The 23,364-nt window shown below is 42.7% G+C and overlaps 1 protein-coding gene across 2 annotated transcripts in view; it reads left to right on the forward strand.

The window, feature by feature from the left end:
- The window catches only part of BTRC (beta-transducin repeat containing E3 ubiquitin protein ligase), a 339,554-nt gene that overhangs the window by 127,494 nt on the left and 188,696 nt on the right, over window positions 1-23,364 (forward strand). For both annotated transcript variants that reach the window (XM_082267987.1, XM_082267988.1), the window contains one exon: window positions 17,709-17,798. In XM_082267987.1, coding sequence (XP_082124113.1) covers window positions 17,709-17,798 — 90 coding nt within the window. The remainder of the gene's footprint in view (window positions 1-17,708; window positions 17,799-23,364) is intronic.

A 23,364-nucleotide genomic window follows, 5' to 3' on the forward strand; every position in this document is an offset into this window, starting at 1 on the left:
GTTTTTCTTATTTATTAAAGGAAAGAAGAAAGGTTACAAAACAAGGAATCAAAGAGAAGCTATCCCCTAAAGGAGGGGGAGACTTAGGTTATTCAGTGCAACGGTAGGGACACAGCCCATTTTAGCAACACATAAATAACAATCTATATGGAGGCATAAAGAGGCAACTTGGTGTGCGCTAATCCAAAGACACACAGGCAACCATTGGTAAGTGATGTCTAGGGGGCAGTACAGATATAGCTAGCGTCAGGGGGTTCCAGGTGGGACTGCCTTAGTATTGAAAACCGATCATATTTCAAGTGGCATCTTAGAGCTTCAAATATAAGAATTCCAAAACAATCAGGTTATACTTTTGCCCGCAGGAGGTTGGGACAATGGCAAAAAAATAAATAAATTTTAAGTCAGCCCTTTAATATGACCCTGCTTTTATCGAGTTTCGCTTTTGTCCCCCGGCAAGGTTCTTTCCTTCCAATTTTTGCCTGTCCCCGGACCGCTTACAGGGTCTGTTTGTTTGGGGCGGTACAAGACCTGTTACTTCTAGGGGTGATTGTCCTGGTTCCGACTTTGGAAATTTTTTCAGCAAGATTTTTACTCAAACCTGTTTATAGTTCACAGGAAGGAAGGCAAGGTGCGTCCAATCCTGGACCTCAAGGTGCTTCACTGTTTTGTGCGGGTGCAGAAGTTCAGGATGGAGTCCATTTGCATGGTGGTGGCATCCCTGCATCGGGGGATTTTCTTTCCTCTATTGGCATCAAAAGATGCTTACCTTCACATTCCAATATATGCCAGTCACCAGCGCTTCCTCCACTTTGCCGTGGGAGAGGAGCATGATCAGTTTGTGGCGTTGCCCTTTGGTCTCGCCCCTGCTCCTCGGGTCTTCACAAAAGTGTTAGCCCCAGTTCTGGCATTGTTACGCCAACAAAGGATCGCGGTACTGGGCTACTTGGATGACCTCCTTTTGTGAGTGGAGTCTCCTACTGCTCTGGTGGAAAACCTGTTAATCGCCTTACGAACTCTGAAGGAGTTTGGCTGGATTCTGAATTTTCAGAAGTCTGCTCTGGTTCCATCCACAAAGCTTGACTATCTATCTGCGTCTGACTCTGAACTCGGCCTTAGCTAGAGTGCTCCTTCCTCTGGACAAACTCCAGAAATTGCAGGCTTCAATTCATTTCCTGCTATCCAGCAGATGGTCATCCCTCTGGACCTGCATGCGGATGCTGAGCCTGATGGTATCTACCTTCGAGGTGGTTCCATCTGCACAGTTCCATACGAGGTCCCTGCAAAGGGAGATTCTGGCCAAATGGGACTAGACTGTTCTCCAGCGTATCGGCTGGGCAAATCCTTCCTCCCCCTTGTATTGGACAGTGGTCACCACAGATGTCATCCTGTCCAGCTGGGAAAGCATCCTCGGCAAAAGTTCTGCTTAGGGGATCTGGACACTGGAAGAGTCCAGACTACCGATCAATGTCTTGGAACGCTGAGGGATCAGACTGTGTCTGGACAATAGGACAGATTGTCTTTAGGGATGTCCAGTGCACATTCAATTGGACAATTCCACGGCCGTAGCTTATGTCAATCGCCAAGGGGGCACAAAAAGTGTCCTGGCGGCTTGGGAGGTAGGGCAGAACAGTTCGTTCTAGCCCTCTCCGCCGTATACATTCCCAGGGTGGAAAACTGGCAGTCAGATTACCTCAGTCGGCAGGCATTGGACCAAGGAGAGTGGTTTCTTCATCCAGAGGTGTTTCATCAGTTGTGTCTCCGGTGGGGCACCTCCGAGGTAGATCTGTTGGCATCTCGGCTCAACAGAAAGAGGCAGAGGTTTGTGGCTTGGTCACCGGATCCTCTGGCGGATGCCACAGATGCGCTGGTGGCTCCGTGGGGTCAGTATCCTCTGATTTACTCCTTCCCTCCTCTCAAGCTTCTACCAAGACTCCTATGCAGGATTGAGGCAGAAGGGATTCCAATCATCTTAGTGTCTCCGAACTGTCCTCGCCGGGCTTAGTACGCCGATCTGGTGTAGCTGGTCGCCGACCTTCCTTGGAAGCTTCCTCTCAGGGAGCATCTGCTGTCCCAGGGGCCAATCTTCCATCCTGTTTTATAGTCTCTGGCTTTGACGGCTTAGCTGTTGAACGCCAGGTGCTGATGGATAGAGGTTTATCGGAGTCGGTGATTCCAACGCTGTTAAAAGCTAGGAAATCTACTTCTAGGAAGATCTCCCATTGTACGTGGAAGACGTACATTGCGTGGTGTGTCTCTTAGGATTCATCCTAGCTCCTTCTCGGTGGCTCAGTTTCTTGACCTTCCTTCAAGAAATTGGTCTTGAGTACCATCAAGGGCCAGGTGTCAGCTTTGGTGGTCTTCTTCCAACAACCCTTGGCCACACACTCCCTGGTGCGTACCTTTTGTCAGGGTGTCCGAAATTTGGTTCCTCCAGTGCTGTCTCCGATACCGCCTTGGGACCTCAATTTGATGCTTTCGGGTACTCCAGAAGCCTCCCTTTGAGAACCCTCGGGAGATTCCCTTGTTTACACTGGCCTTTTTGGTGGCTATCACCTCTGCGCCCATGGTGTCGGAACTGGCAGCGTTATCCTGTCCACCTTACTTGGTGATTCACCGAGATGAGGTGGTTCTTTGCACCTGTCAGTCATTCCTCCCAAAGGTTGTCTGTGATTTTCATTTGAATGAAGATGTTGTGTTGCCTTCCCTGTGTCTCAGGCCGAAACATCCGAAGGAATTTGCCTTGCATGTGATTCAGGCAATTAGGGTGTACCTGGCAGCTATGGAGTCTTTTAGGTCAGACTCACTATTTCTGCTCACGGATGGGCCTCGGAAAGGGTTGTCCGCTTCCTCTGGGACCATTTCCAGATGCATCAGACAGACTGTGATTCAGGCCCATTCCATCAGGGGTCAGGTTCCTCCTTTTCCTGTCTAGGCACACTCTACTCGGGCGCTCTCTGCCTCCTGGGCCTTCCATCATCAGGCGTCCGTGGCGCAGGTTTGCAATGCGGCCACCTGGTCGTCTGTGCACACTTTCACAAATTTCTATAAAGTGGACGTGTTGGCATCTGTGGATGCTTCTTTTGGCCGCGAGGTTTTGCGGGCTGCTGTTTAGAGGACTTGATCCTCTCTGAGGGTGTATGTTGTTTTTTTTTTTTTTTCAGTTGGGCTCCATTTGTTTTTAGTTGAGCTCCTGTTGCCTGATTTGCTACAGTTTAGCCTGGGGAATTTTTTTGCTGTTCCCAGCCCTCATGTTTAACACTGCTTTGGGATATCCCAATGGTTATGGAGGTCAGGAACTGTGTCCGTCAATGAACGAAAGAGAAAATGGGATTTTTGACATATCGTAAAATCCATTTCTCTGATGTTCATTGATGGACACGGCACCCACCCCTCCTTGGAGTTGTAATTCTTCTGACACTGCTTGTAACAAAACTGAGTACCTATAGCAGGGAGAGGGAGTATACCCCCTAGGACTGCCCATAAGTGTAGCCAGATTATTTTTCTGCCTAGTGTCCTACTCCTGTAGGGGGCAGTATAACCCAATGGTTATGAAGTTCAGGAACTGTGTCCGTCAATGAACATCAGAGAAATGAATTTTACAGTAAGTCAAAAATCCAATTTTTTCCACTTGTATATTGAAAATATTAATGCTACTATGGTATATTTGTACCTGCACCATTGTGACAATTACTGCACGTCTGTGCAACATCATCCTGTGTTTTGACCAGGGCAGTGTGTTTATCTGCTTCTCTTCCCACTAATAAATGATTTGAACTTAAGTGATCAATTGCTTTTAGTGTGTTATATGTTTCTCTTGACAAGTAAACCCTCTATTGATTAGCCATTACTGTGTTAGATAATCTCGTGTCATTGAACATATTGTAAAAGAAGAAAAATAAAATAAAAGCTAGCAATGTTTTTACCCCAGCAGCACTATGAAAATTGAGAACGCAGTCAGAATTATAGGCAGCTTGGCCCGAGTCATTACAAGAAATCGGTATTTGTGTTTGTTAGCATACCTGGTCTCCTGAAACACGGCAGACAGAAGCCATCTTTTGCGAAGTGATGGCTGACAGGCTGCTGTAACCGTAATGAGTTTTTGTATTTCTTTGAAGAATTCTACCATTAACTCTTTAGTAGTTCTCGATGCATTAAAGTGGAAGTTCAGTCAAATACTAACTATGCTTATATCTACACCCATCCTCATTCTAAGCCTATTCTGTCTACCCTGTAAAAGAAAGATCTGTATACTTATGGTGAGGGCGCTTTGATCCGGTCGCATGATTGGGCTTTAGCGCTGGCTTCAGTGAAGAAGAGAGATCTGACAACGGTTGCAGATGCAGAACAATGATGTCGCCCATAGGCCTACTATGGGGCATCTGTTGTCGGCTGTCCCTCGTCAACACTGAAGCTGGTGCAGGGAGTAAATGTATAGAACTTTCCTTTCACAAGGTAGATAGAATAGGGGTGGGAGTATATTTTAATTCTAGTTAAATGCTTGGTTGAACTTCTACTTCCACTCCATGACCCTAATGTGCTTCTTCTCCTTTGTTGCTTTGGTGGTATGTTTTGGGTCGTCATGCTGGAAGACCCATCCACAACCTATCTTAGTGTTTTGGCTGAGGGAAGAAGGTTCTCATACAAGATTTTTCAGTACATGGTCCCGTCCATTGGTCCCTCAATGCGGCAAAGTCAGCCTTTACCTTTAGCAGAGAAAGGGCCCCAAAGCAGCATGTTTCCACCTCTGTGCATGACTGTAGGAATGGTGTTCTTGGGGTCAGAGTCAGCATTTTTCTTCCTCCAAACATGGCGAGTTGAACTAAGATTTTAGTCTCATCTGGCCACAATGCTTTCTCCCAATCCTTCTCTGAATAGTTTAGATGTTCATTGGCATGACTGTACATGTGCCCTCCTGAGGAGGGGGACTCGCTGTGTTTGGAGGAAGAAAAGTGCAGACTATGACCCTAAGAACACTATCCCTACAGTCAAGCACGGAGGTGGAAACGTTATGTTTTGGGGCTGTTTCTCTGCTAGGGGTAGGTATTTGTATTGCGTTTTTATTCTGGATATTGCTTGATATTTTGTCTCCATTTAAAATACACCTATGATAAAAAATGATAGACTCTTCACTTTTTTGTAAGTGGGCAAACTTACAAAATCTGCAGGGTATTAAATATTTCCCCCACTGTAGGTGTTTTGCATAACTTTCCACCAGTTTCACATTGACTCTTTCAATACTCTGGTTTTATCAAGATGGCAGGATATTTTAAATATAAACCATATATGTACTGATGTTTTTTTTATTTGTTGTGCAAGTGCATAATTGTTCGACATCTGGGGGTCCACATACTTATTTTAGAGGGTCATACACTCCTACAGCTACCTGCTTATTATGCAACTTCTACAACTCTGGTGACCAACCTGAGGCCCAGGAGCCATGTACTGCCCTTTTTTACTTGTTGTACTGCCCTTGGACAACAGCAGTCTGTAGTGATCTCTCTCTATGTAAAATGTCTCCAGTCTCTGTCTTCTGCAACATGTCTCCAGCATGTCCAGAATCCCTTTTATTTGAATAGGTCTGCGGTCTCTGACAATACTCTCTAGAATTACACACTATGTGTGGCCCTTTGGTGATGTGAAGGGACATAATAAGGGTCCCTTTATGCTTCATAAGTTGGCAAACACTGCTGTGTGTATTAACCTTAGCGAGCACCCCTGACAGAGCTCTGTCAAGGGAAAATGTAATCTGGTCAGTAATCCATTGTTACTGTGAGATAAGGGTTGTTCTGGTGGTATCTGCTGTGCACATACCTATGCACGCTCTTACATGGTCAAATGTTTTATGCATTCACAGCGGAGCCTACCAGTACTTGGATGTTTAGCTGCATTTGTTTTTTTATTTTCCTTTTACTTTAACCTAGTGATTCTGCCAGTTACTTACGTTTTCCTAGAATGACAGTTCTTCCCCCTCTGTATTGGAACAATAGACACCAGAGAGAACTTTTGAGCCCCGTCCTTCTCCTATTTCCTGTAACATAAAGGAGATGTGGTTCAGTCATCCTCAGATATTTTAGAGCTGTGTAATTGATAACCGTAACCACAGCAAGCTCAGGAAGTTGTAGCTCAAAGATTTTTGGAAAGATCAACAGGTAGAGCCATGAGAAAAAGTTAGTCCTCACCATGCAGATTGTTGAATTGTTCCACGTTTTTGGACTGGCAAACATTTGATCTTCATTCAAACTTAGCTTACTGATAAATGTGATATACTTGAATAAAACACAAGACCAGTGTGTGTTTTCAATAATTTATTTAACAAGAATATCAATTGGTGAAGTGGTGTACTGTGGAAAAACTATGTACACCTTTGACTTCAGAAGCTGGTATTGTCTATTTAGCAGACATGACTTCTTGTAGACATTTTTATTGACAGCCCACCAGTCCCTGACATTAACGTTTTTTGATCACTTTTCCATTTAAAATTCTTTCAGTTGCAAAATGTTTGTGGTTTCCTGAAGGAACTTCTTATTTCAAAAACCCTCCTTACCACATCAATAGGATTTCAATCAGGGCTTTGACCAAGCTAGTCCATACCCTCCATTTATTCTTTTTGAGCTTGCTATTGTGCCTTGGATCATTATTGTGCTTAAAAACGTCATTTTCTGTTCACCTTTTGGACAAATGGCCTCACTTTAAAATTATGCAGAATTTATAGTTGACCCAATAGGGTTGATTTACAAAAAAGGGTAAAGCATGTTCACTTTGCAAAAGAATTTTACTTGGCTTACTGACTATGCTAAAAATTCACTTTGCATGCAGGTAAAATGAAAATAAAGGAAATTTGCTTGCACGTGATTGAATGATTGAAGTCCGCATCCTACATTCACTCTGTTAACATGCTCTACTCCTTGTGTAAATCAACCTAACTGCTGATGCCCAGGCCCTGAAGCAACAAAGCCACCCTAAACCATAACATTTGCACCACCATGCTTCACAGTTGGTATGATCATCTTTTCTTGAAATTATGTTTTCAGTTTGCGCCAAATATGTCTGCTGTTACTGTGACCAAATAACTTTGTCTTTAATGCACTGGTCCACAGAAGGTTGCTGCTGAAGCCCTGATTTTTGTTTATAGGTTCAAACTGTAGTCTTGCTGTAGTGTGGACACTTGCGCTTTGACACCAACTGTTGCAAGAGTTATCTGCAGATTCTATGATGAAATGTTTAATTTCTTTGGCTAAATTTCCAGGCCTCCTAGTCCTAGACAAATTAGCAGTTGTTTGAACCCTACACTACTTGTAGATTAAATATAAAGGAAAAAAACAATGCGCTACTACGTGAGAGGCTATCACTCAAACTAATAAGAACTGTATATAACGAACTGGATAAAGCAGCCAATCCTTAGTGTCACCACATAAAAGAATGAGAGAATATGGAGGTGAGCTATATCAATAATAGTATAATAATAAATACAATAGTAAAATAGTGAAACAATTTTAAAATGACATAATATAAATCTCAAGCTGCAAAGCATAAGATCATGATTCTATAAATGACAATAGGATGAAAAAAAGTGCATATGCAAATAACCAAATCAACAAGTGTTAACACATTTAACCAATAAAGATTTTATATCTATCTATCTATCTATCTATCTATCTATCTATCTATCTATCTATCTATCTATCTATCTATCTATCTATCTATCTATCTATCTATCTATAAATACAGTCAGGTCCTTAAATATTGGGACATTGACACAATTCTAATCTTTTTGGCTCTAATGGATTTGAAATAAAACAAACAAGATGTGCTTTAACTGCAGACTTGCAGCTTTAATTTGATGGTATTTGCATCCAAATCAGGTGAAAGGTGTGGGAATTACAACACTTTGTATATGTGCCTCCCACTTTTTAAGGGACAAAAAGTAATGGGACAATTGGCTGCTCAGCTGTTACATGGCCAGGTGTGTGTTATTTCCTCATTATCCCATTTACAAGGAGCAGATAAAAGGTCCAGAGTTCATTTCTAATGTGCTATTTGCATTTGGAATCTGTTGCTGTCAACTCTCAATATGAGATCCAAAGAGCTGTCACTATCAGTGAAGCAAGCCATCATTAGGCTGAAAAAACTAAACAAACCCATCAGAGAGATAGCAAAAACATTAGGTGTGGCCAAATCAACTGTTTGGAACATCCTTAAAAAGAAAACTTTTGAGCTCAGCAACACCAAAGACCCAGAAGATCACGTAAAACTGTGGTGGATGACCGAAGAATTCTTTCCCTGGTGAAGAAAACACCCTTACAACAGTTGGCCAGGTCAAGAACACTCTCCAGGGGGTAGGTGTATATGTGTCAAAGTTAACAATCAAGAGAAGACTTCACCAGAGTGAGTACAGAGGGTTCACCACAAGATGTAAACCATTGGTGAGCCTCAAAAAACAGGAAGGCCAGATTAGAGTTTGCCAAACATCTAAAAAAGCCTTCACAGTTCTGGAACAACATCCTATGGACAGATGAGACCAAGATCAACTTGTACCAGAGTGATGGCAAGAGAAGAGTATGGAGAAGGAAAGGAACTGCTCATGATCCAAAGCATACCACCTCATCAGTGAAGCATGGTGGTGTCATGGCGTGGGCATGTATGGCTGCCAATGGAACTGGTTCTCTTGTATTTATTGATGTGACTGCTGACAAAAGCAGCAGGATGAATTCTGAAGTGTTTCGGGCAATATTATCTGCTCATATTCAGCCAAATGCTACAGAACTCATTGGACGGCGCTTCACAGTGCAGATGGACAATGACCCAAAGCATACTGCGAAAGCAACCAAAGAGTTTTTTTTTAAGGGAAAGAAGTGGAATGTTATGCAATGGCCAAGTCAATCACCTGACCTGAATCCGACTGATCATGCATTTCACTTACTGAAGACAAAACTGAAGGGAAAATGCCCCAAGAACAAGCAGAAACTGAAGACAGTTGCAGTAGAGGCCTGGCAGAGCATCACCAGGGATGCAACCCAGCGTCTGGTGATGTCTATGCGTTCCAGACTTCAGGCTGTAATTGTCTGCAAAGGATTTGCAACCAAGTATTAAAAAGTGAAAGTTTGATTTATGATTGTTAATCTGTCCTATTACTTTTGGTCCCTTAAAAAGTGGGAGGCACATATACAAATTGTTGTAATTCCTACACTGTTCACCTGATTTTGATGTAAATTCCCTCAAATTAAAGCTGAAAGTCTGCAGTTAAAGCACATCTTGTTTCATTTCAAATCCATTGTGATTGTGTATAGAGCCAAAAAGATTAGAATTGTGCCGATGTCCCAATATTTCTGGACCTGACTGTATGTCTTTTGCTCTTTACTAGAGTAGTTTCATCACGTAACCTCTTATCTTTACTTGTTATGTAATCCATCCCGTCGATAATATGTACTGATTAACACTAAATTAAATCTCTAACCTTTAAAAAAAAATATTGAAATCTAATCAGAATGTATTTTTTTATGTTTACTTCAAACAAATATAACAAATATAAAAAATGTACTTTCAAATATATCTTTATCCAACCAAAAGGAACCAAATAAGAGAATTTGTTAATGCTCATGTACACTTTAGGCTAGTTAGTGCTCGTGTAAACTTTAGGCTAATGAATGCCTTCGATGTTCAGACCCATTGTGAATAATTTTTGTACAGAGATTGTTGGTGCCTTCTAAATGAATAATTTTATATTTACCAGTTTGCTTATTAAATAGGAAAGGCATCACTATATATCTGCCAGCAGTCTGTTGTCTGTGGTAGCTTATGAAATATCCAAGGAATCTTGGCTGTTCAAAAGCAGTCAGGCCCCTAAGTTACAGAAACTTGGCCCTATGTGACTTACTTCCCTCTACAAATATGTATGGAAGCCTATGACACTTCCAGAGCAGGCCTTTGACATTAGGAGTTTAACCTTCATTAGTAACAGGATAGCAACTCACAGTAGTTTACGTACTATGTGACTTTGCCTTGACTTATCAGGGTTAAAGCCATATATCAGAACCCTGATGCCCTGACTATGCTCTGTATAATTATAACAGGGATTTTCATAGTGGCGGTCAGGAGTCTAATGCTCATAGGACACAAGCCAGCATTCCACGACACACTAACTCAAGGCTAAGAATAACTTACTGTTGTGGAGGGACCAATTTCATTCCAGTTACCTCCTGTCTTGTAGGCAGGCTTTACAGCCATGGTGCCAGTTATCTAATGTGCTGCTGATGATGCAAGTTTGCCAAAGAACAGTCTTTTTCTGGAACATTAAGTCATTTCAATTCAAGAGATTTACTGAACTCCTCATCGTCAGGGAAATCACATGTGACTGATCTCCGCAAGAAAATTGAGTGTCAGAATTTGATCAGTGTTCCTCTGCTTTCCCTACTCCCTACTTTCCTGTTGTTTTTTTGTTTTTGTTTTTTACACTTCCCTTTTTGGGGACAACCAGAATTTATATGTTTTTTAGAGTTTGCTCGTCAGATTTATCGTACTGTTGAGCAATGCTGTCTCTCCCATTGAAGCATGTCTTTTAATGTGTGTTGCAGATATCTATTCCTTGTTAACACTTGGACTTTTCCAACCTTTGTATCTTTTCTTTTTTAAATCAATAAAAATGTATTGAAGTAGAAATTGGTCAGTCTTAAGACTTATGTTGGCCAATAGGCTGCATCGCTGATCAGTGTATTCTGTCAGCCGAGGAGTCCACGCTGTCAAAATGTAATAGCTCAGCGGGGAGGATTCCCCGCGCCCACCTTGGTTGTGTGGGTATCTGTTCAGTTTTCTCTCATCAGTTCACCGGTTAATCAAAAAAAAACAGCATTGTGTGGCCAGCTTGAGTTTGCCTTTTTTATTATGAACGTTTTAAAATATTTTTTGTATTAAGGATTTTAGTTACGGTAAGTAAATCTGGTGTAGCCCAAAATGTCTCTAAGATAACAAAAGAACTGAACTTCCAATGTTTTTTTGTGCCTTCAGGTGTCTGTGTTTGTCTTTAGAGTTATTCCTCTGTCCCTTTTGGAGCCCCTGAAGTTCTATGCCAGACTGTACCTAGCACCTCAACTATAGTTGACAGTATGCCTTACCCCTGTCCTTTATCTTGTTAAATACTTGCCGACTGCAATACGTATTTTACCATTGCACTTTGCAAGTGGTTTACCGGGATTATGGTTGAAGATATCAGCCATATACCCAGTATTGTTTTTTGCAGCAATTTGGCTGGCTTTTTCATGAAACGGTTCCGAGCGGCTCATGAGCCACTGGAACACTTTTCAAATCAGAGTGGGGGGGAGAGATTGTCACCTCCCGCTGCTTCGGAAAGTGTTCCAGCGGCTCATAAGCCGCTCTAAACCGTTTCATGAAAAAGCCAGCCACCCGCTGCGAAAAAACGATACTGGGGCTATGGCTGCTATCTTAAACCATAATCTCGGTAAACCACTTGCATACTCACCGATGTATCTCGGGCTTACATATAATATTTTGTTTTTTTTAAAGCAAAAGATCAACACATTTTTTTGATCTTTTACTTTTCAAGGTAAAGAAAATATTTGGGGTCCTTTTGACCCCCATATCTCTCAATAAAGAGGACCTGTTATCCTTATTTCTATTACAAGGGATGTTTACATTCCTTGTAATGGGAAAAAAAGTGATAAAAAAAATATATATTTAAGGGACAGTGTAAAAAAAAAAAAAAATCTAAAGTGCTCATGCGCAGAAGCGAACACATGCGCGCGCACATAGGTAAACGGTATTCGCACTACCCAAGTAAGGTATCACCACAAACGTTAGAGCAGTAATATTTCTAGTGCTAGACCTCTTCTGTAACTCTAAACAGGTAACCTGTAAAGGCATTTAAGGCATGGAGATTTCCAAGCACCATAGTTTGTCGCCATTCCATGAGCATGCACAATTTTCAAGTGTGACATGTTTGGTATCTATTTACTGGGCGTAACATCATCTTTCACATTCTACAAAAAAAAATGGGGTAAATATTGTGTTTTAATTTATTAAAGTGTAGTTTTTCCAAAAGAATTGCTTTTGCAAAACCAATGCGCGAATACTGTACCACGTGACATAAAATATTGCAACGCTCTTCCGGGTCTATTCCTCGTCATTGGCTGAGACAGCACCATTGGCTTCTGCTACTGTCGATCACCACCAATGAGCTAAGAAGGAGAGAGCAGGGTCAGGACTGAGCCGCGCTCTGTGGGTGAATAGAAACAGAGCAAACTGCTTGTTACGGGGGCACTCAGCAGGAGGGGAGAGACAAGGAGCGCCCTCAGGGGTGTCCAGAGAAAAGAAGGATCGGGCTTCTCTGTGCACACCCACTGTACAGAGCAGGTAAGTATACCATGTTTGTTAAAAAAATGCCTTTGCTATCACTTTAAACACATTTTAATAAAGTTATTTAAAAGCCTCCCTTGTGTAGACTTATAGAAGCTACGAGACAGCTGCTGGGTTTTGCCATCTTGGAACTAATGCCTGTAGACTGAAAATGTTACTTAGGTAAAACTAAGAACAATGTCATGTGGAGAGGGAGGGGCTATGCTACATAATTCACTCTTACTGATGAAGTCACATTTGCTAGCAAGTTCAGAGGTCCTTTGAAAGTGAGTAAAAATTGTTAATGGCAAGCAAAAAAGCTGCAAATAAACATTTCAGATACTTGATTTTTCTATACTTTTGCCTCCAATTTTTTAGGTATGTGACCATGTCTCCTAAATGTGGCAAAAGTTAAGGTCCCGTATGCAGCCAGGGAATAGAGTTCAGTTCAATTCTATTGTGTGCTTTCTGTTCTGGCGACTATGGTCAACTGTATAGGTTTTCACTTACAGTGGTCCTGAAATCAAATATTGAAGGTTTGCTGTCCTTTTAGGAAACTTCTAAAAATGTTAATTGTGCCTAAGCAGTACCCTGAAAAATTAGGGGAAGGGGATAGGAAGGGATAGCATTGGTGTAACAACCTTAATTTTGGTTTTCCCTTTTTAATATTCCTAACAGCAACAGAAGGGTTAGGCTGTCTGCAGAGAATGAGGGGTGAGCATATTGAATCCAAGGGCGCCAAACTTTGAGGACCCATTTGTGTGAATTAGGAGTTTTACTGTTTATAGGTAGCCAGTTTGTGCTGGAGTTTGAAGGAGGGGGAATAAGGAAGGAAGAGCATTAGCCAGGTTACTTTTAGGATGAGATTATAACAACTAGTGATCGACCGATATCGTTTTTTTATTACCGATACTTTGGCCAATGCATATCGGTATCGGCCGATATTGGCCGATATTTTCATACATTACAATTTTTTTTTCTTGACAGGTACTCTTGTGGAGGGATCTGGGGGTCTAAAAGATGCCCAAACCCCTCCTCTGCACTTAAAAGCAGTCAAAACACCAAGTTTGGCTGTTTTGAATGCTTTAATTTTTCTGAATTTGGCGCCAAGTACCCGAAACCGATATATATCGGCGTTTCCGATAATTGGTCGATCCCTAATAACACAGCGTAAAAGTCTGAATATTTTGGTTCAGAGTTGGCTTAGCATTGGGTAAGTCACACAGACGTACATGACATCTCCAGTTGAATTTATGAGATTTCATGTGGAGGAGATGTGCAAGCTTGGAAGGTAACCTGCACCAACGAGTGAAGACTTTGAAGGCCAGTTCTACAGAAGTGGTATTAATAGTGCTGGTAAGACTGTGGACCAAATTTGTTGCCAATCTTCAACAGATTTAGATGTTTAAATCTTTCCTTTTTAGAAGTGTGAGTCAGGTGTAGGTTAAGGCAAGAATAAAGTAATTTCTCTTTCGTTCATTGACGGACACAGCTCCTGATTCTTCTTAACCATTGGGTTATACTGCCCCCCTAGGTAGGAAAAAGCTTGACTATACCTATGGGCAGTCCCAGGGGGTATACACCCACTCTCAGCTATAGGCACTCCGTTTTTTCTGCCTTGTCAGGAGTGGGGACCTAGTTCCTTGCTGGTATCTCTGGTCCTGGCGATTTTTTATTTTTAAATGTAATTTTTTCCTTTCTTTATTATTTTGTTCCTGTAAGAATCTACAATTAATTGCCAGACTGGGCGATGGAATGAATAATCTAGATCCAGAGGGTCCCCCCAGTCTGGCCAGCGACCGCGTGCAGACTGCAGCTCTGCGCTAGGTCGGCCGCATCATAGCCCCACTGGACGGGAGCTGGGCCTGCAAGTTAAAGTCTCGTGAGGACGCATACAACCTGGCCTTGGCCTGAGTCACAGAGTTTCACCTGGCTGACAACACCCACATTAAAATGGAGCGGTGGTCTGTCCGGAGCAGTGCCTACCCTTTTCCAGGCATTATAGGTAGCTCTCCCCCCTCTACTCCTGGAGGGTTTTGGGGTGAACGTGGGCCCCTCCCTGGGACCATGGGACCCCCGGGTCTCCCTCCCCCCCCCCCCCAGCCACTCTAAAATGTTGGTGGTCACTGTGGGTCTTTCAGTCCCCCTCCCTCCCTGGATGAGGTTATGAGCTGGCTGTTGTCACATGCTCTTAAGGGGGGCTGGGTGGAGTTGCTGCTGACTGGGTTTTCCTGGTGCGCAACAGGGGGTTGAGCTGGGTTCCCTGCCACCCTCTGGGTTGGTGACCAGGGCAGGGATGTCTTCTGGCCCACTTGCAGTGCTTTTTGGGCTGGGGGAGCAGATAGTTTAGCATCCGTGGGTACCTGCCTCACACGGCCTGAAACCGGACAAAAATGTAGGCCGCGGCTTTGCGACCTATTAGTCAGAAACTGTGTGACGTGGCCCCTGTGAGGATGGCTGAAGCCACTGCCTCCCGTTTGGGCATCTGCCCTTCTCTCTGCTGCCCCTGGGTGGTAGGCTCCACTGGGGCTCGCGGCTGGGCGCCCACAAAAATTTAAGCCGCGGCCTACTGGGCCATGCAGCTGAGTCGGGAGCCTCTGTTGGGGGGAGGCCCCAGTGCATTTAGCTCCAGCCCCCACTCTTTCTTTGGGCATCTGCCGGGCTGCGATCTGTGCACTCATGGCTGAGCCTCCACAAAAATTTAGGCCATGGCTTGCGACCTGCTAGACCATGTGGTCAGCTTGGTGCCTCCCTTAGAAAGGGTGGCACTGTGGGGGTGCTTTTTTTTTTTTTTTTTTTTTTTTTTGCCTATTCCAGTAGGTGGTCCATTTGTGGGCCCTTGGTCGGCGTCCTTTTTGCGGGATGGCAGGTGGCGGCCTCCCCTGATTGTTATTTTTTCCGGGTGAGCTTAGTATATGGTGACCCTACTGGGTCTGCGTCCACACACCCTGAGTGTTCAGATAGTGAGAATGATTCCTCTGTTCCTTTTAGCCGTGCATGAAAAGGCGTTGGATGCACTGATTGTGTCAATGCATGAAACTTTAAAACTGGAGGATGCAGCTGATGCTTCATTAGAAGCGCCGGCCCCTTTTGCCACCAACAGTCCCTCCAAAGCTGTGAGGGTGTTCCCCTTTCCTTCTTACTTTGGCAACATTGTCACAAAACAGTGGGGTTGTCCAAAATGCACTCTTGTGATCCCTAAGCGTTTTGCTCTGCGGTATCCTTATCCTTATGAGGATTCCCTGCTTAAAAAGTGGACGGTCCCACCTGTAGCAGACTCGCCGGTTTCCAGGTTAAATAAAGCTACCTCAATTCTGGTTGAGGAATCCCCGGCCTTTAAAGATCCGGCTGATATAAGGGCAGAGGCTCTGGCCCACCAGATATATGGTCACTGTGACTGGTTTGGCACTTTGGCCGGTATTTACTATTGCCCTGGTGTCGCAAACTCTGACCGAGTAAGCTAAACTTTTACGCCAGGACCTGGAGGGGAAACCACTTCCCCCTGCTTTTGCGGAGCTGGCGGATCAGTTGGTCCAGGGGCTACAGTTTATCTGTAATGCCTATTTGGATGCAGCTCTTTTGATTTCTAGGCGGTCTGTATCAGCAGTGGTCCTTCGGCGTATTATCTGGCTGAAATGCTAGTCTGTGGAATCAGACTTCTAAGAAGGCCTTATCTGATCTCCCCTTTGTAGGGAAATGCTTGTTTGGAGTTTCCTTGGATGACATCATTGAGGGGCTCACAGGGGGGAAGAGTACTCTTCTTCCACAGTGAAAAAAATGGACTAAGTACGCTCCCAGGTAGCGGTATCCTGGGCGTCTATCTAGCATAAGTGCCACATTCTATTGGAAGATTGGAAAAAAAACTAAATAGAGAGAAACATGGACTTTGGAGGCACTGGGTACTTAAAAATATATATATTTTTTAAATAGTATGTATAAAAACATCAAGAAAAAAAAGCACAAAGACCAAAACAATGTACCATCCCATTCATAGAGGGAGACATATTAGTACAGAGTAAACAATTCTGGCAGTTAGACTAGTAGTGGAATAATGAGCAGGTACACAACATTTGAATAACAATTTTGAGTAATTGATACTTCATCAAAGCGATCCGACCAAAGGTGACAGGGAGGTATACTGTCTTCCAGGGAGATTGGACGATGTGTTAACACATAGGCATTATGTTCCGTTGAGCCATAGTGCTCGACATGTTTTGCGTTAAGCTTCCTCTGGAGCTAATGAATCAATTCTCTGTACATGGTCAGCAAGTAATGATGTTGAAGGTAACCAAGTTAGTAAGCAACGGGGAGAGTGGATGAAGGGTCCAAGTCGTCAAGAGTCAATGAGGGAACCTAAACGCTACCAATCATTATTGGCCAGCAGCTAGAGCATATAGCACATCAGCTGGTATGCCACAAAGGTAACCTATGGTAAAGCAGAGGTATCTGCATAGTATATAGTAATAATGTTCAATGCTCTTTCATGGAGGGGTCAATAAACATGCCCCTAAAGGACTCCTGACCCGTATGTATCACTCTCTCCGGATGGGGAGTAAACCGCCATTGGGAAGAGTACTTTTCTCCAACAGGCTAACAAGGGCAATGAGCCCTGTCATAGACGTGGGCCATACTTCTCGGCTCATAAGAGGTTTTTTTGTTCCTCAGGATCTGTAGACAAGGGATCAAAGCCCTTCAGGGCTCCGCCTGAGGTTCCAAAGGAACCTGGTCTGGGAAGCCATGAGCAGGCTCTTCCAGACCTGTGGACAAGGCTTCCTCTTTATGAAGGGGTGCCCTCAACCGTTTCAGGGGTTGGGGGGGAGGTCTTCACTGGTTTCCGGATCCGTGGACCTCACTGGTACAGAACAAGTGGATCCACAAAGTAATTCGGTCCGGCTACAAGATTGAGTTTCGGTCTTATCCTCCGGAAAGGTTCTTCCCTTCCAACCTGCGCTTGTCCCCAGATCGCTGTGTCCATTAGTGAACGTCTGCGAAAATTTTTTATTTTTGTTACCGTAAAATCCCTTTCTCTGAGTTCATTGATGGACACTTCTTGTGGCTAACTGGATTGCCTATGCAGAGAGGGACTTGATATCAGCCAGGACTGCCTATAAGGTACTGCCAAGTTTCTTTTTCTGTCTACTGTCCTACTCCTGTAGGTGGCGATATAACACTAAGGTCTAGAATAGGAGATGCTATGTCCATCAATGAACTCGGAGATAGGGATTTTACAGTGAGTAACAAAAAAAATCCATTTATCTTTTCAGTGTGGTTGCTGTGGACCAAAATCTTAACTTTTGACATTGCTGTTATTTTTCAATGTAATTTCAATACATGTGTGATAACCCCATATGTTCTCCTTTCAGACATACAACAGCTGTGCCAGACTGTGCTTGAACCAAGAAAACGTGTGTTTATCCGGTTCTGCCATGAAGACGGAAAGTTGTGTGGTTAAAGTAAGTGAAGGCTTTATCCTGTAAATGTTGAGAGGTGTTGTTTAGCTCTGTGCACAATTTCAGAATTTATATGTTTATTCCCCGTTTGGTATTTTAAAGTGATTTTCTACTTTAATTGAAAGACTCCGCAACCTCTAGGTCCACCTGTCGGCAGACCACCAATTTCCACAACAATCTTCCTATAGGATGATATGCGCATTTAAAATGTTTTATGCATGTTTTTACCTGTAAAATCCTCCCTTGTGTAGAAATCCAAAAGCCCTGAGAGTGCCGCCATCTTGGGTGAGAAGTCAGCAGCCTCCCCAATCTCAGAGTTGTCATTCAAGTGTCACTCTGTGTTCCTTTTCGTACCTTCTTCTGGCAGCTACATAAAGTCATTTAGGGAGATGAAGGGAGGGGCAGAATAGCTAGACCATCACAGGCAGAGTACATACACACTCACAGCCATGGCAGTAGAGAGTGCGAACTGTCGCTGTGCTAGGAAATCTACACATTGCAAATAAGTAAACGAGGTTTTTATTTATTTATTTTTTTTTTTTTTTTAAAGAAAAAAAACACTTCCTTTTAAGTAATTAAAAAAAAAAAAAAAAAATCTATGCTTTTACATGCAATTTGAAAGTTGGTGACAGGTAGGAAAATAACCTTTAGTGTATCTGTGAAGGATTTCAGCAATCCAGGTCATTGGAATCTAGTGATTAGTGTTTGGATTGGTGTGAACAAGCTCTAGATAAGATATAACTGATGGTAAAGAATTCCCTGGCATTTAATCTGTTAGGGTTAGTCCAGTCACCATGATGCACTCCAATTAAAGTGGAACTAAATCCATTAATTTAACGGTTTGCCAAAACTGTTACATTCAAGACAGTTGTTTGTGATCTAAGATGGCCGCTTCCTTTGTTAAGAATAGGAGGGTTTACTTCCAATCTAAAACAGGCCTTATTTAGATGTATGTTAATTGTTCACAATTTAAAGGATAACTTTACTTTAAAGTGTTTGTAAGGGCAAAACCTAACTAACTCCTAACCTACTCTTATCCACATTCTAAGCCTAATTTATCTAGTCCAGTAATGAAAAGATCGCTATACTTACCTATTCTGCAGCCACTGCGGTCCAGTCCTAGGCTGAGCTGTCCTTGGCAGATTCAGTGTGTAGGAGAGGCAGTCAACAATGGAAGCCCCATAGTAACTCTATGGGTGTAGTCACTTCCTAGACATTTCCCAGCTGTTGTTGGCTTTCCCCTGCACACATAGGGTGCAGCTGGAGACCCGGACCGGTGTGGCCTCAGGTGATTGTAGCAATTTTTTTTTCTTTACAGGGTTAGGTAGATTAGGCTTACAGTTGGGGTGGGAACAGGTTTAGAGTTGCGCTCAGGAACAGGTATTCGTTTTTCGCAAACGAGTTCAAACTATTTTTTGACTGGTGTATGTCTAGCACAAGCTTTTAAATGTTCTCTGTCTAAATAATGACCCTTTCCAGTGACGGAGAGCCACTGATTGGGTGGCTTTAACTGAAGATCAGTCCCTTAGGCCCCTTCAGCAGAAATCACATGACTAGTCCTATGGCACTGGTCACATGATGTGCAACTAGAGGGATCACAGAACCATATTTATAGTAGAACAGGATTATAGAAACTATCATGGATGTAATTTTTGAGTGTAAGGCAGTGCTAAGCTGGTATTCAGTCTGTCACTTAGCCAGGATCTGGTGACATCATCATGTCAGAAGATAGTTTGTTCCTCAAGCCCAAATTATGTCACCGGCTGCTTGTGTGAATCCTTTGAAACAGAAGCCAGACAGACTATAGATCTGTGTTGTTTGTGAATGATGGGTACACAGTTACTGCTGTTTATCTAATTGTATTCTATTACTTGATATATTTTAATTTCATTTTTTTTTTTTGTGTGGAATTAAAGAAAACCAACATGGAAACAAAATCATTTGCTCCGGATTCTGTTTTTTTTTTTTTGCTCCTAACTTGCGCTTTTTATTTAATTAATTTTAATAGTGTAGTTGTTTAGTTTTGAGAATTATAACTACGGGACAGAAAATATTTCAATTGAGGTGATGCGGTAATTCTGATTATGGTATGAAAAGCGCATGCTGTTTAATGAGCTACCACGTCCTTTTCTCTTCAGTGATAGCAAACATTTTCCTTGAGTTATGAGCAAACAAGAGTAACCATTTCTATGTGTCATTTTACTAAAACACCAGTTAATAGAAACAGTGCTGATATAAAAACTGAAAGATAAAAGAACAAATTGTGAGAATCCCTTAGCCAATGAGATCCTTTACTTTTGTTGTCTTTTTTTTTTTTCCCTCCAACCTGCTCTTGAAAATGGCATCTGGAATCCTATCGTTTTGCTGTTCACAGGCTTGACACTTTGTCCTGGTTGAGTTGAACACAATAGTAGAACACTTTTCATACATGCATTTTTTGGAGTAGTTAAAAGCATGGGAAACTACATGGCAAAATGCATATATGGGTGCATATCATGCCTTTGCTTGTGGTTTTTATTGCAGCAAAAATATAAATGTCAAGAGTCCAATGGTTGTTGGGGACTGAACTTCTGATAGAAATGCACTATTTTTAATAAATCTTGATAGAGATATTACATACATATAAAGTATTTAGTGTGTGTGTGTGTGTATGTGTGTGTATGTGTGTGTGTATATATATATATATATATATATATATATATATATATATATATATATATATATATATATATATATATATATATATATATATATATATAATGCGGTATGTATGTATACACACACTCACACACTATATACCATACCATACTGCCAAAAGTATTGGGACACCTGCTTTTACATGCACATGAACTTTAATGGCGTCTTAGTCTGTTGGGTTCAATCTTGAGTTGGCCCACCCTTTGCCGCTATAACAGCTTCAACTCTTCTGGGAGGGCTGTCCACAAGCTTTAGGAGTGTCTATGGAAATGTTTGACCAACCTTCCAAAAGCACATTTGTGAGGTCTGGCACTGATGTGGACAAGAAGGCCTGGCTCACTGTCTGCCTGTGCTCTAATTTATCCCAAAGGTGTTGTGTTGTGTCGGGTTGAGGTCAGGACTCTATGCAGGCCAGTCAAGTTCCTCCACCCCAAACTCACTCATCCATGTCTTTATGGACCTTGCTTTGTGCACTGGTCCAAATCATTTGGTGGAGGGGGGATTATGGTGTGGGTTTTTTTTCAGGGCTTGGGCTTGGCTCCTTGGTTCAAGTATAGGGACCTCTTAAGGCGTCAGCATATCAACCCATTTTGTACTATTTCATGCTCCCAACTTTTGTTTGGGAATGGTCCCTTCCTGTTCCAACATGACAAAGCAAGGTCTATAAAGACATGGATGATTGAGTAGTTTGAGATCGAGTTTGGGGTGGAGGAACTTTACTTGCCTGCACAGTAAAAATAAAAAAATAAAATAATGTAGTTGCATAGGTTTGCAAACCCTCATATAACTGGAGATGTAGCTGTGTTTAGAATTAAGCAATCACATTCAGACTCATGTTAAATAGGAGTCTGTACATACCTGCCATTATTTAAAGTTCCTCTGATTTACTCAGTTGTTCTAGTAGGTCTTTCCTGACATTTTCTTAGTCGCATCTTACAGCAAAAACCATGGCCCACAGAGAGCTTCCAAAGCATCAGCTGAATTTCATTGTTTAAAGGTATCAGTCAGGAGAAGGGAACACAAGAATTTCCAAGGCATTAAATGTACCATGGAACACAGAAAAGACATTCATCATCAAGTGGAGAAAATATGGCACAACAGTGACCTTACCAGGAACTGGACGTCCCTCCATAATTGAGTAAAAGACGAGAAGAAAACTGGTCAGGGAGGCTGCCAAGAGGCCTACAGCAACATTAAAGGAGCTGCCGCAATATTTGGCAAATACCGGCTGTGTGGTACATGTGTCATTAATCTCCCGGATTCTTCATATGTCTGGGCTATGGTGTAGAGTGGCAAAACGAAAGCCCTTTCTTATGAATCCAAGCCCGGCTAAATTTTGCACATCTGAAGTCTCCCAAAAGCATGTGGTAAAGTTGGTTATGGTCTGAATAACCCAAGGTTGAACTTTTTGGCTATAATTCCAAAAGACAACACTGCCCCAAAAGAACACCATACCCACATTGAAGCATGGTGGTGGCAGCTTCATGCTTTGGGGCTGTTTTTCTTCAGCTGGAACAGGGGCCTTGGTCAAGGTAGAGGGAATTATGTTTCAAATACCAGTCAATATTGGCACAAAACCTTCAGGCTTCTACTAGAAAGCTAAACATGAAGAGGAACTTGATCTTTCAGCATGACAATGACCCAAAGCATACATTCAGATCAACAAATGAATGGCTTCACCAGAAGAACATTAAAGTTTTGGAATGGTCCAGCCAGAGCCCAGACCGTAATCCGGTTGAAAATCTGTGGGGTGATCTAAAGAGGGCTGTGCACAGGAGATCTGACAGATTTGGATTTGCAAAGGAGAGCGGGCAAATATTGCCAAGTCAAGATGTGCCATGCTGATAGACTCCTAACCAAAAAGACTGAGTGCTGTAATACAATCAAAAGGTCCTTCAACAAAGTATTAGTTTAAGGGTGTGCACACTTATGCATCCATATTTTCTTCTTTTTTTTTTTTTTTTTTTTTTACTTCCCTCCACCTAAAAGATTTCAGTTTGTTGTTCAACTGAGTTGTACAGTTTATAGGTCACATTAAAGGTGCAATAAGTTTTGAAATGATCTATCTTTGGCCTTTTTTTTTTTTTTTTTTGACATCACAGAAACCTGACATTTCTCTGTCGCTCATTGACATACGTAGTCCTCCTTGATTAATATCAACTCGGGTTATACTGCCCTTTACAGGAGTAGGACTAGACAGGAAAGAAAACGTTCTGGCCACACCCTAGGGGCAGTCCCAGAGGGTATATCCTCTCACTTCCTGCTACAGCAAATCAGTTTTTTTCTGTCTAGTTAGGAGTAAGGACCTAGATTCCTTGTTGTGCATCTTCGGTCCTGGCAAGATTTTTTTTTTAGAAATACTTTTTTAGACAGCTTTTTTTCTCCAGTGTTCCTGTGAGATCTTCAAGCAAGTACGCTGAAACTGGGCGACGGGCTGGATGTTGAGATCCAGTGGTCACCCCAGTTCAGCCTACGAGCGCGTGCAGGCCATAGCTCCGCGCTGGGTCGGCCGCGACATAGTCCCACTGGACGGGGACTGACCCTGCGAGTTAAACGTCTCGCCTGGACGCCAATGACCAACAGAGTCACGGCGTCCGTATTGGTCGACAGCCCCCCCACCCCGGTGGAGAGGGGTTCTGTCAGGAGTTGGCGCCCGCCTGGTTCCGGTATGGTGAGTAGAATGTTCCCCCTCTCCCCCTGTCGGGTTTGTTGGTGGACGCGGGCCCCTCTCTGGGATGGTCGGACACTCGGTTTTCTGGGTCTCCCCTCTATCCTATAACAGGTCACAGATCCCCCAATTTGAGTGTGATTTTTGTGAATAGAAACCAGGAGGCATGGTTTGGGAGCTGACTATCTAAAAGTCACTATATGA

Source organism: Pelophylax lessonae (assembly GCF_965119305.1).
Source record: "Pelophylax lessonae genome assembly, chromosome: 9".
Classification (NCBI taxonomy): domain Eukaryota; kingdom Metazoa; phylum Chordata; class Amphibia; order Anura; family Ranidae; genus Pelophylax; species Pelophylax lessonae.